General features: G+C 41.6%; 1 protein-coding gene across 1 annotated transcript in view; it reads left to right on the top strand.

Moving 5' to 3' along the window:
* Window positions 1-22,527, top strand: part of STK39 (serine/threonine kinase 39) — a gene marked incomplete at both ends in the record, with an annotated part of 297,779 nt that overhangs the window by 118,424 nt on the left and 156,828 nt on the right. The window contains 2 exons of the mRNA XM_080689383.1: window positions 3,050-3,098; window positions 3,200-3,265. Of these exons, the coding sequence (XP_080545509.1) occupies window positions 3,050-3,098; window positions 3,200-3,265 (115 nt within the window). The remainder of the gene's footprint in view (window positions 1-3,049; window positions 3,099-3,199; window positions 3,266-22,527) is intronic.

Below are 22,527 nucleotides of genomic sequence, written 5' to 3' on the forward strand. Positions count from 1 at the left end.
GCAGTAGGTGCTCAATAAATATTTCCTGAGAGAATCAAAGGGATGAATTTGGCGTAGCCCGAGGCTAAAAACATTTCTAATGATCAAGATGAGTATACATGAAAATATCAACTGAGCCAGACCTGGTGGCACATGCCTCTAACCCCAGCTACTCAGGATGCTGAGGCAGAAGGATTGCAAGTTTGAGGCTAGCCTGGGCAACTTGGCAATACTTTGTTTCAAAATAAAAAAAACGAAAAGCTCAGGGATGGAATGCTCCTGGGTTTAATTCCTGGCACTGCAATAATAAATAAGTAAAAACTAAAGTTAAATCATGTAAATTGGTTAAGGCAAGGTGCAAATTCATGCATATAAAGTGCTAACCAAGGGGTATGGCCCACCTTGTCCAGACCTTGACTTGCTCATGGCAGTTAGCAGCTGTTCATTGCAAGAGTTTGTGGAGACTTGGGGTTCCTGGTGAGGTATCTGGAGCTAGTGCGTCACCTGAAATTTGAGGAGAAAGCAATAACAACTTAAATAGGACTTTTCTTTGCACACAAATAGTTTGTGTAGACTTATTACTTAGTACACTGATGTTCTTAATGACTTTTCCTAATTGTTTTTTTGTGTGTGTGATATTGGGGATGGAACCCAGGGGCATTCTACCTCTGAGCTGTACCCCCAGATTATTTATTTATTTATTTATTTAAAGTTTTGAAACAGCTGTCCTTCAGTTGTAGAGGGCCTTGCTAAGTTGCTGATGCTGGTTACAAACCTGCAATCCTCTTGTCTCAGCCTCCCAAGTACAGGGATTATAAGTGTGTACCATCACACCAAGCTCCTAATTCTTTTTTGTGCTTAGTTTGATCCCCAGGGAACATTTCAAAGGAGCTTCCTGGTGCTTTTTTTTTTTTTTTTTTTGGTGGTACTTGGGGTGGAACCCAGGGGCTTTCTACCTCTGGGCTACACTCCCAGACCTATTTTATATTTTATTTGGAAACGGGGCCTGACTAAGTTGCTGAGAGCCTCACTAAGTAGCTGAGGCTAGCTTCGAACCTGTGCGATCCTCCTGTCTCAGCCTCCCAAGCGCGGGGATTACAACCGTGCGCCACCACGCCCGGCAAAGGAGCTTCCTGATTCTAAGGCTGTGGTTCCCAACCATTGCAAGTATGAGGACACCCTCTGAACTCACACCCGCCCCGGTGTGTAATATTCTTGGGACTTAGGGTTAGTATTGCCTGAGAGCATACCCATGGATAGTCACCGATGCTTTTTTTCCCCTCCCTAATCTTTTATTATGAAAAATTTTAAATACAGAAAACGTGGAAAAATAGCCACTGTTTGCTTTTGTACCATCCCTTAGATTCAGCAGTTACTAACGTTTCTTATATTTGTTCTATCTGCACATTTCATTTGGTGAATGGTTTGAAAATAATAGACTCATTGCTTCAGCATATATTTCCTACAGACAAGGACAAGCTACTTCACAACCACAATACTTTCTGCACCTAAGAAAATGATCAGTATTTTTTCAAAATTACCTGGTATGTAGCATAGTCATCCTTTTCTCATATTTCCAGGTGTCTTTTGTAGCTCCTGTCCCTTCCTTTCCTCAATCCAGTCAGTCAGGAGTCAAGCACTGCATTTGGCCTTCTGTTTTGTCAAGTCTGTTGTAGTCTAGAACAGTTTCTTCACATCATTTTCCCCTTTCCTCCTTTTGAAGATATAAGGCCAGTTCTCTGTCTAACTGTTCGATATTCCAGATTTGTTTCTTTCTGCATGCCTCCACCATGGTGCTGGGGATTGTACCACTCAGGGCTTTGTGCATGATAGGCAAGTGCTCTACCAGTGGGCTACATCCCCAGTTCCACATTTTTGATTGTTTAGAAGGAACTATTGTTGAAGGAAGCTATTTCTTATGGAAGAATATCAGTTAAACATAGAGAAATGCTAAAAGTAGAAAATCAGTCTTCTGCTACCTCCCAAGAAATAATTAAAGGCAAAAATGCTTAAAACCATTAGGGGAAAGCTTTCTGGAACATGATATTCATATGGTGCCAAAGTATTACCCAACAGATTACTTGCTAATTGCAATGGGAAAAACATACCTTTACAGTGGAGAGTTTTGGAGTCTGGGGACCAAGTGGTTAAACTTAGCATCACTAATAGTGGTAACCTGTCTCTGAGGTACTGTGGTTAGAAGTACATGTGACCATCTAGGAAATCCAGTTTGAGTATCTAGATCTAAAATGCTTGGAGACAGAAATGTTGCAGATTTCTGAGGTTTTTGGATTTTGAAATATTTGTAGACTTTGCCAGTTTTACATTCATACTTTGAAAATCCACAATCTGCAGCGCGCTGAAATCTGAAACGTTGTGCGCAGGATGTCAGTACTTAGATGCTTGATGAAACCTCATCAGTTCTTCAGACTGTAAGCTTTCAGTTTACAGGAAATAGGGTATAGAAAAACAAGTTACGTGGCACCAGGCGACAGTAATCAGACCTATGCAGTACTGATTTCCAGTGAATTTGCATTTTATTCTTCTCTAGCACACTTACCTTCCTCTGAGACACAGTGGTCCACATACGCACGAGGCAGGTTCTTGCAGCAAGCAGGCAGAGATTGGACACAAGAGCTGTCGACCTTGGCAGTAACTGCTGCCCCTGGGGAGTCACAGAGTACAGTAGACAGTAGTGGCTTTGACAGGGTCATACTGCAGCTTGTATGGTTTCTTAATAATTAGAGGAATTGAGTTTATAGATGTGTTAGTCTGCCACCTTTTAGAAACACTGAATTTACTTAGAGAAGTGTAAGAATGAAGGATGGAAAAATTGATCATGTCCCAAGCATTTAACTTACAGGAGTTTATGTGTTTTGAAGTAGAGATGTTTAGAAAGAACTAGAAAAATTGGCATGGTTTTATTTGGTGCTGGCTCATATTTCATTTAGTTTCTGGTTTTGCTAGTCCTAAAACTGGACTTCCAGAAATAAGGTTAAGTTGTATCAGCAAGGCAGTATATTTATTAAGTTATCCCTGTTTCAACTCTAATTTATTATTGATCTTTCAGGCCCACAGCAGCAGAACTTTTAAAATGCAAATTCTTCCAGAAAGCCAAGGTAACATGCTTAAAAACCCAAGTAAATCTGCTATTTTGAAATCACTATGAGTTTTTATGTATCATACCTGGTGTTAAACTGTTGGGATCTTTGTTTTGCAGAACAGAGAGTACCTGATTGAAAAGCTGCTCACAAGAACACCAGACATAGCCCAAAGAGCCAAGAAGGTAAGCACTCTTGGTCCTCGGTGCTGTGTGGGGACACCCATAGAAGAATAGCTCTTTTATAGATACATATATTTTTTTATCTTGAAACAGGGTCTTGTTAAGATACCATGTGCTGGCCTTGAACCTGTGATTCTCCTGTCTCAGCCTTCTACATACGGGGACTATAGGCATGTGTGTACCTGGTTCTGTTGTTTGAATATATCTGGCATATGAATCTTTCCTTGTAAAAGACCTATGATTCCTTTTGTAGTGTACCTTATATTAGCTAAGTTATGTTAATGATTATCTGAAACATTTTTTCATTCTACCTTTTAGGTTTTTAGAATGGTATGCATGTATGAAAGCATTTACTTCTATATGTATTTATATAGAAAATTTTACTTTTTACAATAAAGAATTTTATTATGATATGACATCTGCCAAAATTTCACCATTGGCTTGGTTTGGTTTGGGTTTAAGAGTATATTAAATACTTAAAATGAAAAGTATTTATGTGGCCACAGATTTAGAAAGGGAGGTTCTTCCTCTACCGTCCGTTTACAGTAATAGACAAAGTTTATATGAATCTGAGTTGTCTATGCTCTAGATAAAATTGACAAAGAAATGCGCTTTAGAGAATGCATCTTCTCACACCTGGGTGTAAGTAACTGAGCGTCAACCTCCAGACATTGGCTTCTCTGTGACGCTCTGGGGAAAGTGCATTCAGCTGATGCTTTAGAAGTGTCTTTGTTTTGAAAGCAGACTTCAAGGAGGGACCCACTCTGTGCAAGTGTCTCTTCTCCTGGACCAATAGAGCTCTGTGGGCAGCTGGGTCTGGGCTTGGCAGGGGGTTGTGTGTTGATTTTAGAGACAGCTCTGAGGAAACAGGAGAAGCTTCTGAGACAGCAGATTAGAATCTGGAAGTACCTGGCCAGAGTTTGAGGATTCCAGCAGCAGGCTGAGGGGGAGTCTGGAGAGCCTCCCTGGGGTGTTGGAGTCTGGTGAAAGAAGCTGTTAGGCCTGGCGTGGTGGCGCATGCTTGTAATCTCCGCGCTTGGAAGGAGGAGACAGGAGGATCGTGCAGGTTCAAAGCCAGTCTCTCTGGCTTAAGAGACCCTGTTTCCAAATAAAATATAAAAATAGGTCTGGGAGTATAGCCCGGAGGTAGAAGGGAATTCCATCCCCAGTACCACCAAAAAAAGAAGCTGTTAGGAAGTCAGTGGCTTGTATAGTATGTATCAGTGAAGCCTGATTTTTCTGGTCTGTACTTTCTTTGCTGGACAGCCCATCAGCTCTCATCCTGTAGAGGGGTTTTCCAGAGCATTAGCATCCCACTTCCACCCCCTTGCTAAGTGGTCTGCCAGCTTCTCAAGATCTTCATTACAAAGATTAGGTTTTGTGTCCTCCAAACCTCATCCTCTTGTGCTTTGTATTTCTTTCTGGTCTCCCCAGTCTCAGCACTTGAGGACCACATGTGAGACACATTTCCCTAACTTGCCTGTCTCATCTGACCCCTCGCCAAGTCCTTTCCATATCTCCCTCAACAACGTCACTGCGAAACTTTGCCTCCTCTATTTCTTACTCAAGAACTGCTGATTGAACCCAGGGGAGCTCTACCAGTGAGCTACATCTTTAGCCCTTTTTATTTTCTATTTGGAGACAGGGTCTTGCTAAGTTACTGAAAATGGCCTTGAACTAGCAAATCCTTCTGCCTCAGCCTCCTGAGTTGCTGGGATTTCAGGCACGTACCACTGTGCTCAGCTCCTCCTGTTTTTATTCTTTTATTTTATTATTTGTGTGAGTGTGTGTATGTGCTAGTGATTGAACCCAGAGGCATTCTACCTATGAGATATACCTCTAACCCAATATAATTTTTGGAACAGAGTCACACTAGATTTCTGAGAGTCTTGCTATGTTGTTGAGGCTGTCCTTGAACCTGTAAACCTCCTGCTTTAGCCTCCCAAGTGCTGGAATTATAGCCATGCACCACCGCATCTGGCCTCCTCCTCTATTTTTACTGGACAATTGCAGTAGATTTCTTAACTGTCCCCTCTCCATTCCTTCTGTCTAGTCATCCTTTCCTACCATAAAATTAACTTTCTGACTGTTTGGGAGTGATTTCTAAAACTAAACAATAACAACCAGAAAAGCCAATAAGTGATAAAACTGAAATTTCAAAACTGGCTCCTGTCTAATTCAGGGCAAGCTCCTTAGGCTTGAATATGTGGCATAGTTCCCACATAGCCCATCAATGGGATTTCCATTGATTTCAGAAAATGAAGACTTTGTTTAGGCTGTGATCTTTCCTCCTTTTTAAAAAATTAAATTTACATTATTTGAGCTGGGTGTGGTGGTGCACGCCTGTAATCCCAGTACTTGGGAGGCTGGGACAGTAGGATCACAGGTTTGCTGCCAGCCTTAGCTACTTAGTGAGATCACTCGCAATTTATTGAGACCTTGTTTCAAAATAAAAAATAGAAAAAAAGGCTGGGGGTGTATCTTGGAGGTAGAATGTTCCTGGGTTTAATCCCAGTACTGCAAAAAAAAAATTATTTATTACATGTTAGTGTGCTATGCTTTCCAAACAACATTTTGACTATATTTGGAACAAGAAGCAGCTAGAGGTTTGAGAGGTGTGATATTTTTCCAGCCAGGTCTTTTGATACTTATTGGTTCCTCGATTTTACCACCTATCCTCCAAATGGCAAAATGGCTGTGCATCCTACTGTTCCACAGAGGACTAACAGGAGACCATGAAGTAGTTCTTTAATTAATGTCCCAGGAAAGAGCGTGGGCCCGGGTCATGTGACCCTGGCTCTCTAGCTCCATAAAGCTGGCAGCTCTCCTGCAATTACCCTCGTCTTCCCATGCACGGCGTTCGTTAGCCATTCCATGCTCCTTGTTGCAGGTTTCTTGGCAGGGGTGCTGTCTGGACAGTATCACCGTAGATTATTTCTTCTTCATCTTCTTCATCTTACTTGCCAAGGAATATTTGTTGAGTGATCACATGTTCTTAAGTGTACGGAAGAAAGGCCATTTGAAACTCTTTGTCACTCACTCGAATCCCCACATGCTTGCTTGGCGTACGCTGTTCCTAGGATTCCCGTTCATAGTGGGCAGCCTCCGTCTCTCCCTCTGCCCTCCTCGCAGTGTTGGTCAGCAAACGATGTTCTTTACCGGAAACTTCTCATGCAGACTTGTCCACAGGAAGTAAATGGTTGATCTTATCATCATATGCAATGGAAACCTTTGTCGTAGAATGTTTTCACATCTCCTTGGTCATTACAGTGTTTAAGTCACTTTTGTTTAAAAGTTGGAACATGGGTTGTGTGTGTGTGTGTGTGTGTGTGTGTGTGTGTGTGTTGCTAGGGATTGAAACCAGGGCTATTCTACTTCTAAGCTACACCTTCCAGCCCTTTTATTGTATATGTACTTTTTGTTTTAAAACAGAGTCTTGCTAGGTTGCTGAGAGCCTCGCTAAGTTGCTAAGGCTGGTCACAAACCTGCAATTCTCCTGTCTCGGCATCCCAAGTACTACAATTATATGTGTGCACTGCCACGCCCAGATGAAACCGGGCGTGTTTGGTGGGACTGGTGTTTTCTGTTCTTGGGCTTCCTTTGGTCTAGCCTTCCTCGGCACCTACCTGCCTGCTGTGGTGTCTCCTGGCTGAGCAGGTGCTGGACTTCCTGCTGTATGCTTGTTCCTTAGAAGCTTCTCGCTGATGCTGCTTCCTTGGTTTTTGTCTCCTCAGCTTGTTGTTTTAAAATAGAAACATTCCACTTATAGACTGATGTTTAAATGATGCCTGGACTAGTTGGTGAAGCTCTTATCTACTCAGGCAGCCATATTGACTTGAGATTTGTGTCATAAAAACATTTTATTTTTCTAAAGTATAGTAACCAAAATTAAGAGACATTTTTTTTTTCTTTAACATGAATGATTTTCACATTTGAAAGACACAGAATCTGGTATTGTATCTGCTCTCAAAAAGTCCAGTGAGCTCAGCAGTGCTGGCTTTTTTTTTTTTTTTTTTTTTTTTTTGGTGGTACTGGGGTTGCTGGAAGCCCTTCTACCTCCGGGCTGCACTCCCAGACCTATTTTATATTTTTTTATTTATTTGGAAACAGGGTCTCTTAAGCCAGTGAGGCTGACTACGAACCTGTGTGATCCTCTGCCTTCCAAGAGCAGGGATTACAAGCTTGCGCCACCACACCCGGCTTAGTGCTGTTGTTTTGTAAGAGAAAGATCTAGAATCTGGCCATGCTTGTGTTTGGCCAGGTCATGAAGTCTAGAGAAGAGCCACATAATTTCATAAGAGTGGGAAATCTTATCTTCAACTAAATCAGACTCTTCTAATTCCAGAAAAAGTACAAAATGGAAACAGAACAGTGTGGCTTCCCTGATGATTTAGTGACATAAAAGTGTGCGTGTGTGTGTGTGTGTGTGTGTGTGTGTGTGTGTGTGTGTGGTCAGTGCAGGAATTAAAGATAGTTCTTTTCTTCCTGTAGAGCACTTGGTTCATTTTGGTTCTTTTTCTAAAAGGCCTTTGTTTAGAGATCTTACTGATTTTCTTTGGCATGATACTTCTGTCTGTGCAAATGGAAATTCTCTCTGACCTCAGGCATGCATTGAGGGTAAGAGAGATGTGAGGTCCCTGGACCCCTAATTTGTTCTAAGTGAGGTGGTGCCAGTGATGACCTTGGCCAGAGAGTTAAGAGCACCTGTATAACTTCTTCTCAATTTTTCAGATATGACCATGCACGAGAAGAAATTTTTTCATAGCCATTACTGCCTCCCCTGTGGCTCTCCAATGGCCTGGCTCCTGCCAGCTTTTGGGGGTTTGAAAGCTTAGCCACTGGATTCACTAGGTGGGAAAGGGTGTCAGTCACTCTGTTAAAGTTCAGTGCAGATGCTCGGGGCTGTGTGCATCTTCTGTGGGAACATGTGTTTTTCATAGTTGGCTGATGCAGCTAAGCTTTAGTGACATGAACCTCGAGCCACAGCACTCGTGCTCCTATTCACATGCTTTCTGATGCCCACAGGTGGAGGGCAGAGGGCAAAGGGTTAGTTAGGCAGATGTCTCAGTGCAAACTGCTCAGCTAAGAGATTTGAAGGATGAGTGGGGGAATGCTGAGCACAGCTCGTTTTGCTGTGGTTGCTGGTATTTCCATGGGAAGTGAAATTGCTGGCACTTTTGCTTACATTTTCTTAACCAAACAGTTGAAATGCAACTGGAAAGTTAGAAATGGTTAGTTGGTTGTTGTGAGTTAAGAAGGTTGGGACATCATTTGTAGGTCCCTGAATTTATTCCCCCTTCTTTCTTTTTTTAGAGAGGATGGGGAGAAGAACACTGGGGATAGAACCCAGGAGTTCTCTACACCTGAGCTGCATGCTTATCCCTTTTTGTTTTATTTTGAGGCAGGGTCTAAGTTTCCCAGGCTGGCTCTGAACTCTTGATTCTTCTATCCCAACTTCTCAAGTTGCTGGGATTATAGGTGTGTACCACCATGCCTGGCAGGTCCCAGAATTTCTTTTATAAGTCTGTGGGATTGTTTTCATATTAAAGACCTAAGGCTGTTAGCTCCATTTGATCCTTCTGTCTGATTAGGAATCAATAGTCAGAAACATTAAAATTCACATTTATTTAATATTATATGTTGATGCCCTGTGTTTTTTTACTTTTAATTTTAAAATAATTTCAGACTTACAAAAAAGAGTAATATATAAAAGTGTTTCTGTATGGTTGCTTTCTTTCTTTTTTTTTTTTTTTTTTGAGGGTCTGGGGATGGAGCCCAGGGGCATTTGACCTCTGAGCTACATTCCCTACCCTATTTTTTACTCTTTTTTTAAATTTGAAACGGGTTTTCATTAAGTTGCAAAGGGCCTCACTAAGTAGCTGAGGCTGTCCTCCAACTGCCTTCCTCCAGTCTCAGCCTCCCGAATGCTGGGATTACAGGCGTGTACCAACACGCCCAGCAGTATGGTTTCTTTTTTTAAAAAAATATTTTGGAGCCTGGCATGGTGGCACATGCTTGTAATCCTTGCACTTGGGAGGCTGAGACAGGAAGATCGCACAGGTTTGAAGCCAGCCTCAGCTACTTAGTGAGGCTCTCGGCAACTTAGTGAGACCCTGTTTCCAAATAAAATATAAAATAGGTCTGGGAGTATAGCCTGGAGGTAGGAAGCCTCTGGGTTCCACCCCCAGTACCACCAAAAAAAAAAAAAAAAAAAAAAAATTGGAATAAGTTGCAGATAGGATGCTCCTTAGTCATACTTCAGTGTGAATTTCCTAAAAACAAGAACACCCATAAATAACAATAGTATAGTTATCAAAATAAAAAGATTGTCAGTCATATTGTTATACTATTATTTACTTTTCAGATTCTTATCAAATTTTGTCAGTTTTCCCCACTAATATATGCCATTTATCTAGCCCAGAACTCAATCCAGGATTATTTAGTTATTATGTCTCCTTTTGCTTCTTTCAATGTGAAACACTCTTTTTTCTTTTACTTTTAAGAATACTGGTCAGTTATTTTGTGGAATGTCCTTCAGTTTAGGTTTATCTTGTGCTTCTTCATGATTCTTGCATCTTTTGACAGGATACTTCAAAAGTGACGCTGGGTTCTTCTCACTATATTAATGCGTGCATTATACTGATTTTTACTTCTTTACTGGTGATGTTAACTTTGACTACTTGCTTTAGGTGTTACCTTCTAGCTGCTTTGTTGTAAACACAACTATTATTTCTTAATAGGAGGCATTCCCTAATATTCATTCATTACATTAAACATCAAAAGGCAGAGACTCTACTTTCTGTACTGGGTCCTTAATCTTCTTCGTAGAAATGTTTATGCTTCATGCCTGTACATTCTCAGGGTGTCAGTGACGGGATCTCCTGTGGCTTGTAAGGGACTTGGTGCATAAGGGGCACTTTGCGAGCAGCTTTAGGCTGGAAGCAGCAGTAGCAGAGCTGCGCCCCTCTCGGCTGCTTGGCCTCCCTGAGCCCCATCTGCAGTGGAGCTGTTGACACTTATACTGGGCTGTGGTGTGACAAGTGCTGATCCTCATCAGTTGTCTGGCCCTGCCTTGGACCACACAGCCGTGTTCACTCCCCGGTGATAGCACGATTATCATCTGAATAAGGAGAATGACTATTGTGGCCACAGAAGACTGGCCCTTCTGGTCCTGCATAGTAGAATCAGGAGTGAGTAGAGCCTGTGGTGGGGTGTTGAGGTGGGTAATGGAGACAGCTTCTCCAGTGCTGCCGCCTTGGATGGAGTGGAGGAGAAGCCCCAGATGCCTACAGAGAGGGAAGAGGGCTGCAATCACCATTTCCCTGTTGCTGCGTATTCAGCTACCTCTGTATTTCCTCTTTTGTTGTACCAGGGTTCTGGCAATGGACAAGAACATGGCCTTTCTCTCCTGCAACAAACCGTCACTGCTCTGAGATGTTTACTGTGTGTGTTTGTGAAGCACCTCAGAGCAGCAAGAACTAAATGTACACTCAGAAACTGTTCTCTCACGGTGTCAGACATGTTCATATCTGCTTCCTTATGTTCCAAAGGGTTGTGCTTGAAGACAGGTTAGGCAGGTGTCATTATCGCTCTGCCAATGAGATGGCGAGGTGCCGATGCGAATGCCAGCTGGGAAAGGCCAGGCCCAAAGTCCACGGCTAGTACAGGGCAGGCGTGAACACCCATCTTATTTGTGGTTCTGTGCTCCTTCTACTAAATCATACCCTAGGAGGAAGGAAAGGAAAAAGTGGACAAGAATAAACAGAGCTACGTGGAATAAATAGGGAGGGTTACCTCTGCCATCCTCAGAGCAAGTTTTCCTTCACTCTACGCATGTGTCCATACCACTTGTGGCCACGAGGGGGTGCTGTGAGCACCACTGTGGGAATCTGGGAAGTCGGCCAGAGTTCTAGTAGGTGTAAGGAATAAAGTGATAAAAGGGCTTTGCAGGGTCTGAAGGGGAGAGAAATGTCTAGCGAGAATTTGGTAGCATCAGAAATTATTAAATACCCACCAGAAGCTCAGTTTCTAATTGGTAAGCATCTGGTCATGCCTACCTATGTTGAGAGGACTGAATTACACAGCTCATAGGAAGTGTATAGCATGGTGGTTGGGATGAAATACTCAATAAATGCTTGTTATCATCACTTTAGTAAATTGTTTCATTGTTAGAATCACTTATGTTGCCTTTATTATTACAGTTGTGTTATTATGATATCTTCGTTGCTTTTGTAAGTGGTGATTCCTGCTGCCATAAAGGGAAGCACTCCTGTTTCTGCTGTTACTGTGGCAGCTGCTTTCAATGGCGGGCACTGAGACTCACATAGATACAGGACACTTGGGGTGGTAAGAAGTGCCGGTCAGCGGGGACCACGGTGCATGCATCACACGGCACGCAAAACTCAGAGTGGCAGAGAATAAGGGCTGTAGGATGTAGGTATGGCATATGTGCGCAGGTATGAGACAGGTTGTGGAGCTGCTAGATGGGGGATGTGAGAAGGGAGAGAGAACACACTGTCCATCTCTGTGCTCTCTGCTAGACACTTGCTTCATATTTGTCTCCATTATTGTAGCCTTGCAACAATCACTGAAGTCCTGAGTATGAGATAGATTGATAAGGTAGTTTAGAGGGTATGTCTAGAAGATATGATAATTAAAAATGTTTTTTAAAGTGTCATAACTTTTAAAATATTAGTAGAAAAGAATAACCACTTAGTAAGAGGAAGTTAAACCATCTTACAGAGTTATACTTTTTACCCCCTAAATATCTCCTGGTCCATGGTCCTTCAGTTTGCAGATCTGAAGATTGAGACCCAGGGAATATGGACCACAGCCACATTATCATGTAGTGACCGACCGAGTCCAAAGCTAACATCCCAGTCTGCCACCACTTTGTTTCTTTTGGTTGATCAAAAGGGAAGTTCCCTCTGAGTTTCTGCACAGTTGCCTTTTTTTTCCCACCTCCTGGAATTTTAGAATTAATTTGTAAGATGTAGACACTACCAAGGAAGCCGAGAAGAAATAAGGTGATTTTAAATGCCTGATGGGTGGATTTTAGTCTTCTTCCAAGTTTTTCCAGTAGAGGGCAGCAGTAACTTTTAATCATATTGAACAAAAGTTGTAGCTTTTTGAAGATCTCAGACTTATAGAGGGATAAAAGTAAGTTAGGTCTCCACTGAGCTTTGACCACTGCGCACATTAGTCATTTGGGGTCCTATTTAGTAGAGCACGGGATTGAAGGGTGACAGTCTAAGTACTTTTCACTTGCTACCTTTATTTTAAATTAAACATTTCAATTTATTTTGTATTATAATCTATTAATAAATCAATGTAATATAACATTTGTGTTTTCCACAATTTATGTCCACACATAAAAATCTCAATTTTGAAGATGGGATTGGCGAGTTTCAGGACTTTATGGTCAAATGTATAGATTGGGTGGCAGATAAAAGTTTGTTGGTTTCTGTAGTTTTCCTTGCAGCTAGACAAATAAAACTAGGAGGGAGTGAAAGTGTAGCTTAACCATGAAGGAGAAGTAGAGAGTCTTCTTCAACAGTCACTGCACACACGATGGACTTCATACAAAGTGCCCCTGATGATTGAAGCGGGCTTGAGGGGCAAGCCCTCACAGCTCTGTGTCTGGCTCCCAGCTCCAGTTTAGAAGCAGCCAGAGGCACTGTAATAGATCTCATTAAAGAGCCACCATATGAAGCTGAGAAAACCATAGGCTAAGGAGTTATTGGTTTAACTGGGACTGTAACCTGGAACAGGTATTTCCACTTTATAAAATCAGCAATTGTTTGATTTTTTGTTTTAAATGTATTTGAGTGCTTTGGTCACTAGGGGGTGCTATCAGAATAGTGCATTTCAGACTGAGCAGGCATTGCTTAAGTACCTTTGCAGCTACAGACTTCTTTTGCACTGTCTGCTGTAAGGGAACTTAGTTGGTGTTTGTGCTGGAGGTTAGACAGAGGTGAGGGTAAAGGGAAAGATGGAGAAAAGCATCATAGAGAATTACTTTGAGTGTAATGGGTGAATTGAGGTTTTTTTTGGAAGTGTTACTAAAGATTGAACCCAAGGGCATTCTACCTCTGAGCCACATCCCAGCCCTATTTTATTTTTTAAATTTTGAAACAAGGTTTTGCTAAATTGTTGTGACTGACCTCGATCCTGCAATCTTCCTTTCTCAGCCTCTCAAGAACTAGAATTAGAGGTGAGTGCTCCCACAACTAGATCAGTTGAGATTTATTTTGTTTTTGTATTGTGGTGTGGGGATTGAACCCAGAGGCATTTTATTTTATTTTTTTTGGAAACAGGGTCTCACTAAGTTGATGTGAACCCCACTGAGTTGCTGAGGCTGGCTTTGTTTCTGTGATCCTCCTATTTCAGCCTCCTAAGTACCGGGATTACAAGAGTGCACCATCAAGCCCAGCTTTTGAACTAAGATTTAAGGATGCATATATTATAGGATGGCGGCCCCTTCCTGATTGCATCTGACTATGAGCTGAAAGGATATGCTTTGGAAATTGTGATTTGCTGGTCCCCAGTTAGGGGAATGCTTGTATTTTCAGAGTGAGATATCTTTTAAATCTACTAAGCTTTGTAAACTCTTACAGACTTTGTAGGTCATCTTTGGAGATTCAGAAACAATGATATGTATTCTGAAAGTATTGTAAGAGATACTGTTTTTACCAATTTGTAGAGAACTGATTGTTTTATTAGAAATGAATAGGCAGAGTCAGCGGCTTCCTTTCACATCTAGTGAGACAATTGACGCCTGCATATTCAGATGCTTGTGTGCTTCATTCTTGCCTTTGGGAGATTTGGTGACTTCTCTCAAGTGCTTTTGTATGTCAGCTAACTTTTAGAAACTTAATTTGCATGCATGTGCAGAGTGAAGTCCCCCAATGCCTGCTCATCTCGCCACCTGTCCATCTGCCAGTGCCTGAGCATCCCTGGGCCTCCTCCAGTGTCTTCCCCTGAACGCATGTCTTCCCCAGCCCAGCACCGCTTTCACAAAGCTCTCCAGGCCACCTCTGACACCCCACGCAGTGCTTCAGTCTTGTCTGCACTGCGTCTGTCCCTGGGCATAATTCCACCATCAAACCTGGTGTCATTTGCAGTTTACTTCCTCACACTTTTACCTTCTGCAGCAGCCTGTGAGCTGTTTGGAAGCAGGAGGGGTGTCATGTTATTCCGTGTGTCCCCAGTGCCCAGTGCTGTCTGGGTCAATTAGTAAGTCTTCTGTGAAGGGAAGCTCAGGGCCAAGATTGTAGAGTCATGGTGATAATCTTTGTGGGAGCTAATGTGAGCACATGAGGGAGGTAAGGGAGACCTACTTTTAGTTTTAGAGGAGAATAAATAGTAAGACATTTCTCAGTTGGTGTTGTATTCTTACATTTCAAGGCTAGGACTCCAGGTGTAGCCGCCGAGGGTCAGTTATCACCAGCTCTTTGAGAATCCTGGGCAAGCCAAATCACTTGATTTCGCCTTTGCCATTCTATTGTAAAGTGGGGTGTTTAGATTTCATCTTCTACTCTTTGGGTTGTTTGACAGCAAAAATTTGCTCTACCGTTTAACATATTCTCAATTTTAATTTTCCTCTCTCAGCCAGCATGTACGTGCGTTTTCTTCTTACTGAAAGCCATATTTAATTAATAAGGTATTTTCAAACTAGATTTAAATTAATTTCAATACTCTATAATTCTAGATTCCTTATTACTTATCTCCCCATTTAGGGGAAAGAATCTTAAACTTTCCATGTCACGATCCTGTAGATCTTTAAAATGAGCATGGGATTTTGGAGACATGAAGGAGAGGGACATAGAAAGTGAGGATGCTTTTGTGCATCCTGGGGAAAGGAGGAAGCCAGCACCCCTGCGAGGCAGCGCTCTGGCCTTTCCTCCCTCCTTCAGTCCCAAGAACCGTGCTGTGACCAGCAGGGGCGCCCTACACAAGAAAAACCTCAGGGGTGAGGTGGGCTTTGCTTGATTTGGGCTAATCAAATTTGCTTGGTTTAATAGCGATTCAGGACTAAATTGTTTTCTTTTAAAGCTAGATTTTTTTTTATCTCTTGATAAAAAGAAATAGCTTTTTTTTAAAAATAGTTTTAAAGTAAATCAAAATCAAAAGGTCCCAGTTACGGTTGCACTTGATAAAGGATTTTTAAAGCTTCCCATTGAATTACTTCAGGCAGGTTCAAATACTGATTTAGAGGTGTCAAGTGACTTTTATTTATTTTTCTCCAAGATATGCACAAAGTAATGAAGTCCTTGTATAACTTACAAAATAATAATAGAGCTCAGAATTGCAAACAGCAGTCTTTAATTGAACCCAAATTTAAAAGGTGGCCAGAAATGGTTTTGGATGTTACATAACCGCTTATTAGCCAATGTAGATGTAGGTGAATTGGGGAGGATCTGGGAAGGCCTCTTAAGACCCACAAGGGCCCCTTCTGGGTTGGGAGGAAAGTGCTGGTTTGGGGGAAAGCTGTTGGAGCTGGCCAGAGGGAAAGTCCAGGAGGAGCTCGGGATCCTGAAGCTAGGGCTACTGAGGTCTGTGCTGAAGGTGAAGATCAACCCTGGCTTCTGCTCTAGCACCCGCTCAAGGGGGAGCCTTGTACGGCGGCTCTCTCCCCTGTGCCTCCTCTGTGCTATGCATTCTGTTTGGTAGCTTCTTGCTGATGTCTAGGGTAAGAACCAGAATCCTGAAATCCCTCCAGTGTGTGGCACGGGCTTGTTCCTTTCTTGTTCTGAGCCCTTCTCTTGCATTCTTCAGCCCCAGTTTACCTTTTTGCCATTGGCCCTTGCATGTGTTGCTGTTCCCTCTGACTGGGACTGAACCCCCTTCTCCCATCCTCTGCGACTTTCGTTTTATCTAAAGGAGTCATTTCTCCAGAAAATTAAATTGAACTCATACTGGACATACTGCTTTGTAACCCACGTGTGTTTTTATTTTATATACTTGTGGATATCTTTTTGAGCCAACAAACAGATTTACATAATCATTTTTAATGACTACCTAATATTCTACTGTAAAAATGATTAATAATTGATTCTTTCTTGATGGATATTAGGATTGTTTCCAGTTTATTTTTTTTTAATTCCTAACCACAATGAGGTAAATGTTAGTGTACAAACATTATTGCACAGATGTTACTGATAGTGTGTGGATATATTTCTAGGAATTTAATTGCTTGGCCAAAGATTATATGGCTTATGATTTTTTAAAATAAGAGACAGGGTCTCACTATGTTACCTGGGCTATTCTTGAACTCCTAGGCTCAAACAAAATTTTTTTTTTTTGAGCCTTAGTCCCCAAGTAGCTGGGATTTAAGGTATACATCACTGTAACCAGCTATGGCATATAATTATTGGTGCATATTGCCTTACTAATATTTAAAATAGGAGGGGAGGTTTTGTACTTTAAATTCAAGCCTGGGTCTCAGGTCATTTATCTGTAGAATGAATAATATATTACTTACTTACACACACACATGCAGGCACGTGCACTCACACACATGCTTAGCTCCATGCTAACATATGATGTTAAATATTATTTATTTTTGGTATTGAAATGCTATCTAGGTACATTTACTTTATTTATTTATTTATTTATTTATTTATTTATTTATTTATTTATTTATTTAATTGCCCCGGTCTGCAGTGAGCTGATTTGTAGCAAGAATTCCAGATCTCCTGGCAGTCTTGCAACCTCTAGACTTTCAGAAACTCCAGGAGAGATTAGAATGTGTCAGATACTAATCAGATTGATATGGAGTCACTTATGTGGCTCCAGCATGGTGACCTGACCTCTTAGGTGCACTGAAGGTATCAGGACAGAGTTGTGGTTGGTGAGAGGTGTGAGGAGCCCTTCTGTCCAACAGGGTTCTTGGCCGAGGAATGGCTTTCAGTGTGAGCCAGGCTGGGCGTGTGGTGTAGGGGGGTTTTCTTGCTGCTGTAATCTCTACTGTCCAGAAAAATGAGGAAGCAGCTGCAGGCCTGAAAGTGAGGAAGCCGCGGCTTGCTCCCAGCTTCCCCTGGCGATGGTTTAGGTTTCAGCTGTTTGTGGTGTACCAGGTGTTAGGCAGGATGCAGCCAGAGCCACAGAGAGCATCCCACGGTTCCAGTGCTCAGCCTTTTCAATTTTACTTGCTTTGGTTACATACTAGAATCTGGTTCAGGCCCCTGTGTTTTTCACCATTTGGAACCATTTAAGGTTGGAAATCTTTCTTTTTTTTTTTAAAAAAAATGTATTGTGGAAAATCTATTTTTCTTTCCTTTACCCCTCTTCCCAAAATTATTGCCTAGTATTTAAAAAAAAAAAAAAAGCCTAACCTTGAGATTTCATCCTCACTACTGGTACCAGGCTCTGAACTTTGCTGAGTCACCCAGCTTCTCAGAGCCTGATTTCCTCACCTCCCAACCTCCAAGGCTGTATGTGGCCTTGGAACAGGTTATATCAAATCTTAGGCAGCGCCTGGATCACAACAGGGGACACCATAACTGCTTTTTTGTTTCTCTCATTGTGAACTTGGGACATTCTGTAAGGAAAGAGTTGTGTATTATACCAGTGAGTGTAAGGAAGTATTTAAATGCCAAGTGAGGATTGCCTTTTATTTTCTTAAGGAAATGAATGTCTGTGGTTAGTGAATTTCATCCTGCACTTTTATTCTCTCTTCCTGTGTCTGAAGCACAGTGACACAGCAGCTACAACCTTGTTTTTTCGATGAAACTACTCATGCTCACTGCCAACACACACAGTAGTACTTTCCTTAAGGACCCCGACTTATTGAAGTTTATTTAGAAACACTATTATTCATTTCTGTTTTAATTGTAAGATTTCTGGTTTATTAACTTACTGATGAATTTGAAGTTAGAAAGATTGTCTAGTTATGTCAGTAGTTATTTTTTAAAATTTTTGCAGTACCAGAGATGTTGTAACCCAGAGGCATTGTACCTTTGAGCTACACCCACAGCCCTATATTTTAGGTTTTTTAAAATTATTTATTTATTTATTATTTTTATTATTTTGGTGGTTCTAGGGTTCCTGGAAGCCCTTCTACCTCCAGGCTATGCTCCCAGACCTATTTTTATACTTTTTTAAATTTGGAAACAGGGTTTCTTAAGCCAGCATGGCTGGCTTCGAACCTGCGTGATCCTCCTGTCTCCACCTCCCAAGCGCGGGGATTACAAGTGTGTGCCACCACGCCCGGCTTAGTTTTTTTTAATTTTTGAAACAAGGTCTCACAGAGTTGTAAAGGGCCTTGCTAAGTAGCTGAGGCTGTCTGTGAACCGCGATCCTCTGGTCTCTGCCTCCCAAATGTGGGAATTACAAGTGTGCGCCTCCATGCCCGACATCAGTAGTTATTGATATCTGTCTTATGTCTATGTCAATAGTTGCATTGAGTTTATCTGTTAGGTAAAGTTAAAATTTTCAGGATTGAGTCTGTCAAAAATAGCCCCTCGCCCACCAAAGTTTTCTGTGAAATATCACTTCTTTTGGGTTCCTCTTGTGTTTCTCTCATTTGTCTCTTATAGAGATCCTCACCTGTCCACCTTTCCTCACAGGACACCAATGTCATTGGCTGTGAATATGGTTCAGATACCCAGGCACTATAAGCAGAGATTCAAATTTAGCAAGTCTTAGAGACATGACCCATGCTATAGTTCGGATCTGCAATGGCTCCCAAAGTCCCAAGTGTTAACGGCTTGTTCCTCCCATCAGTGCTGCTGGGAGTTGATGGTATCAAGAGGTGGGGCCTAGCAGGAGGTGTTCAGGTCATTGGGACTCTGCCCTTGATGGGGGCTGGGGGACACCAGTCTGTCTGTCTCTGGCTTCCTGGTCTTCACAAAGTGAGCAGCTTTACTCTACGTGTACTTCCTGCCATGGGAGCTGCTTGCTGCAGCCCCAAAGATAACAAGGCCCAGGGATCAGGGCTGAAACCTTTGAAACTGTGAACCTGAATAACCCTTTTCTCTTTATAAGCTAATTATCTCAGCTATTTGTTACAGTAACAAAAAGCTGATGACTGGATGTGTGTGTGTGTGTGTGTGTGTGTGTGTGTGTGTATTTTACTGGTGATAAAAAGCAGGGGCATTCTACTTTTGATACCTCCAGCCCTATTTTATTTTTTATATTGAAACAGGGCCTCACTAAGTTGAGGAGGACCTCAGTAAGTTGCTGAGGCTGGCCACAAACCTTCAATCCTCCTCTGTCAGCCTCCCAAGTACTGGGATTACAAGCATGTGCCTCCACACCCAGCCAAGGACTCAGCATTTTTAATAAGCATTCCAGGTGTTAGTGGTTCAGGTGATAAAGACAGGCCCTCTCTGAATTGCATTCTGGGTTGAAAGGAAGCAACACTGCTTAGCTCCCTTTACAAAAAGTCACATCCTGCTATCTGACTCTACAGTTATAAGTAAAATGCCTATATTTCATCTGTCACTTTTCTTCCTTTCCGTACCAGCCTTTGGGCAATGCTTTCCCCACCTTTCTGTCATTTACATTCCCTCTTTTTGTTGCCTGAGCAGCAGTTCCATGTTGTTGTATAAAATATCGATCTTATTAGTGTTCCTACCATCCCTGGTTAGAGTAAGGCTTTGCAATGGCTCCTCAAAGTGTGGCTTCTTTCGGTATTGGTAGATCTTATGTTCATTATAACAGTTGGCATATCTGTTGTCAGAGCACACTGACTTTGCTAGCTTTACCAATACAGGTGTTCATTTTCACTATCTACATGATGCTAGAAGGTGTGTTGTAGCCTATTGAGAAGGCAAGATGAAAGAAAGAGTCTTCGGCATTAGCCTAGAGCAGAGTGGGAGGTAAAGTGTTCTATTTGGACCACATTGAAAGGGTTGGAAACAGTTGAGGCTTTTTAGTAGCATGCAAAGATTTGCAAACTGTGCAAAGATTAAGTAGACTGGAATTCAAATCATAAATGACCTGGGTGTAGTGGCACACACCTGTAATCTTGGTGCTTGGGAGGCTGAGATAGGAACATTGCAAGTTTGAGGCCAACATGTGGTAACCTAGTGAGACCTTGTTCAAAAATTAAAAATAAAATAGGGCTGGGGGATATAGATCAGTGGTAAAACCTTCCTGGTTTGATCCTCAGACCCTGAACATACCCAGAAAAAAAAAAATTATAAAAGATCTCTACAACTAGCAGAGACCCAAACTGAAATCTCAGCCATACTTCCCAGCCAAGCCCAACCTGTGGATATTGGATATTGATCCTCACAGGGCACTGGACAGGGCCTGTGATGTCTAGAGCACTGGGGCCAGTTGATCTATGAGCCACTTCTCAATTTATCCCAGTGTGCTGAGTAAATTTTATCATTATCTCTGTGTGTCCTGAGGTTGGTGAGAATGTGAAACAAATCACTGGAGTTAAAATTCTGTGAATCACTAAAATACCCTTCTTAAAAGCCTAAAAGTTTACATACAGGAAACAGAAGAGTCTAAGAGAGTATAGTTTGGGGATCACTGGTCTGACCTTGCTCTCCTGGGGTAGAAAGGAGACACTGAGTTCTTTGGAGATTGAGTGCATTTTTAGTCAGTGGCTAACACTTGGATTCCTGTTTTTGGCTTCCAGTTCAGTGATTGTTTTTTTTAAAAAATGCTGGGAGAAAATTATCAATAATGATAACTTTGGTTTAAAAAGAATTTTCTTCTTAACAGTAACTAACCACCAGGGTCAAGAACTTGTAAAAGATATTCTGAGTTCCTACAGTAAAACGATGCCATGCACATATAAAAGATCCTTTCTCTCTTTTCTCTAGAGGGATGCAGTTCCCATCTGGTTGATGGAACAGTAACGTGATTGAGAGCCGAAGTTCTCTCTTTTCCAGATGAGAATATTGGGGTTGGGGGTGGGTTTTGCCTCTCGTTTTTGGAAACATCTCTTTTTTATTGTTTGTATATTATAGTAAATTAAATTCTATTTAAATCTTAACAAAATAATTGTTTAAGCTAAAGTTAGGTAACAAAATAGAGAATGGATTGCGAGTTCATTGAAGATCAGGACCTTCCTTTTGGTTCTGTGCCATCAGTTCTTAGCAGGGTATGTGATGGAACAGGTGCCTAGTAGCTGTTGTGCAGATGGGAGAATGCAATGGCCCTGGTTCTGTCCTTACTGGGAGGTTGGAAGGATATCATTAATGCCCCCCCTCATTGAATAAGAATTCAATGAAGTTCTTATTTCCAATCCAATTTGGAGGAAGAGAGGGTAGTTTTTTTTTTTTTTTTGAACTGAGGACAGCTAAAGCTCCTCTTACATTGCATATCATATCTAAACTTTTAAAGTTTTTTATTGTTGCATTGTAATCATAATCATACATCGTCATTTGGTACAAGATGGTAGAGGCATACATGCACAATTGTGTATATGTAAGCTTCTAAGAGCCTTAGAAAGATCAGGTAGATTGGAAAGTGGAATTCAAGTAGATGTTGAATACTTAATGTATAAGGAAAAAATTGCTCTTTTTTGGAATAGATTTTGCCTATTTTAGAGTATTTTTTCCTGCACTGTATACACATGAGAAATAAAATAAGTTGGGCTATTTTGTCACCAATACTGTATCCACTCCTTTAGCATTAAATGTAGGATTGCAGAGATGGACTTCTTGCTTCTGGCATTGTGGTAGATTGGATAATCTGAGGAGTAAATTTTACTTTAAACACTCATTATGATTTTTTCTTTTCCTTTCCTTTTTTTTGGTGGTATTGAACTCAGGGGCATTTTGCCTTTGAACTATACCCTCAACCCCTTTAAAATTTTTAAGATTTTATTTTGAAACAGAGTCTTGCTAAGTTTCTTTTTCTTTTTTTTATTATTTTTCTTTATGGCTTCGTAAATTTTTTTTTTTTTTTTTTTTTTTTTTTTTTTTGGTGGTACTGGGGTTCCTGGAAGCCCTTCTACCTCCGGGCTACACTCCCAGACCTATTTTTACATTTTTATTTGGAAACAGGGTCTCCTAAGCCAGCGCGTGTGGCTGGCTTCGAACCTGTGTGATCCTCCTGTCTCTGCCTCCCAAGCGCGGGGATTACAAACGTGCGCCACCACGCCCGGCAGAGTCTTGCTAAGTTTCTGAGGTTGATCTCCATCTTGTAAACCTCCTCTCTCTGCCTCCCATGTACTTGGGTTACAGGCATGCATCACAGCACCCAGCTTAAACACTAATTATGCTTAGAGGTGGTGGGCATGAAGGAGGGTGAGTAAAAGCTAGTCTGAAGTAGGACGGCGTGCTGCCTGAGAAGGGTGA

The sequence above is a fragment of the Muscardinus avellanarius genome (genome assembly GCF_963383645.1).
Source record: "Muscardinus avellanarius genome assembly, chromosome: 2".
NCBI classification, from domain to species: Eukaryota; Metazoa; Chordata; class Mammalia; order Rodentia; family Gliridae; genus Muscardinus; species Muscardinus avellanarius.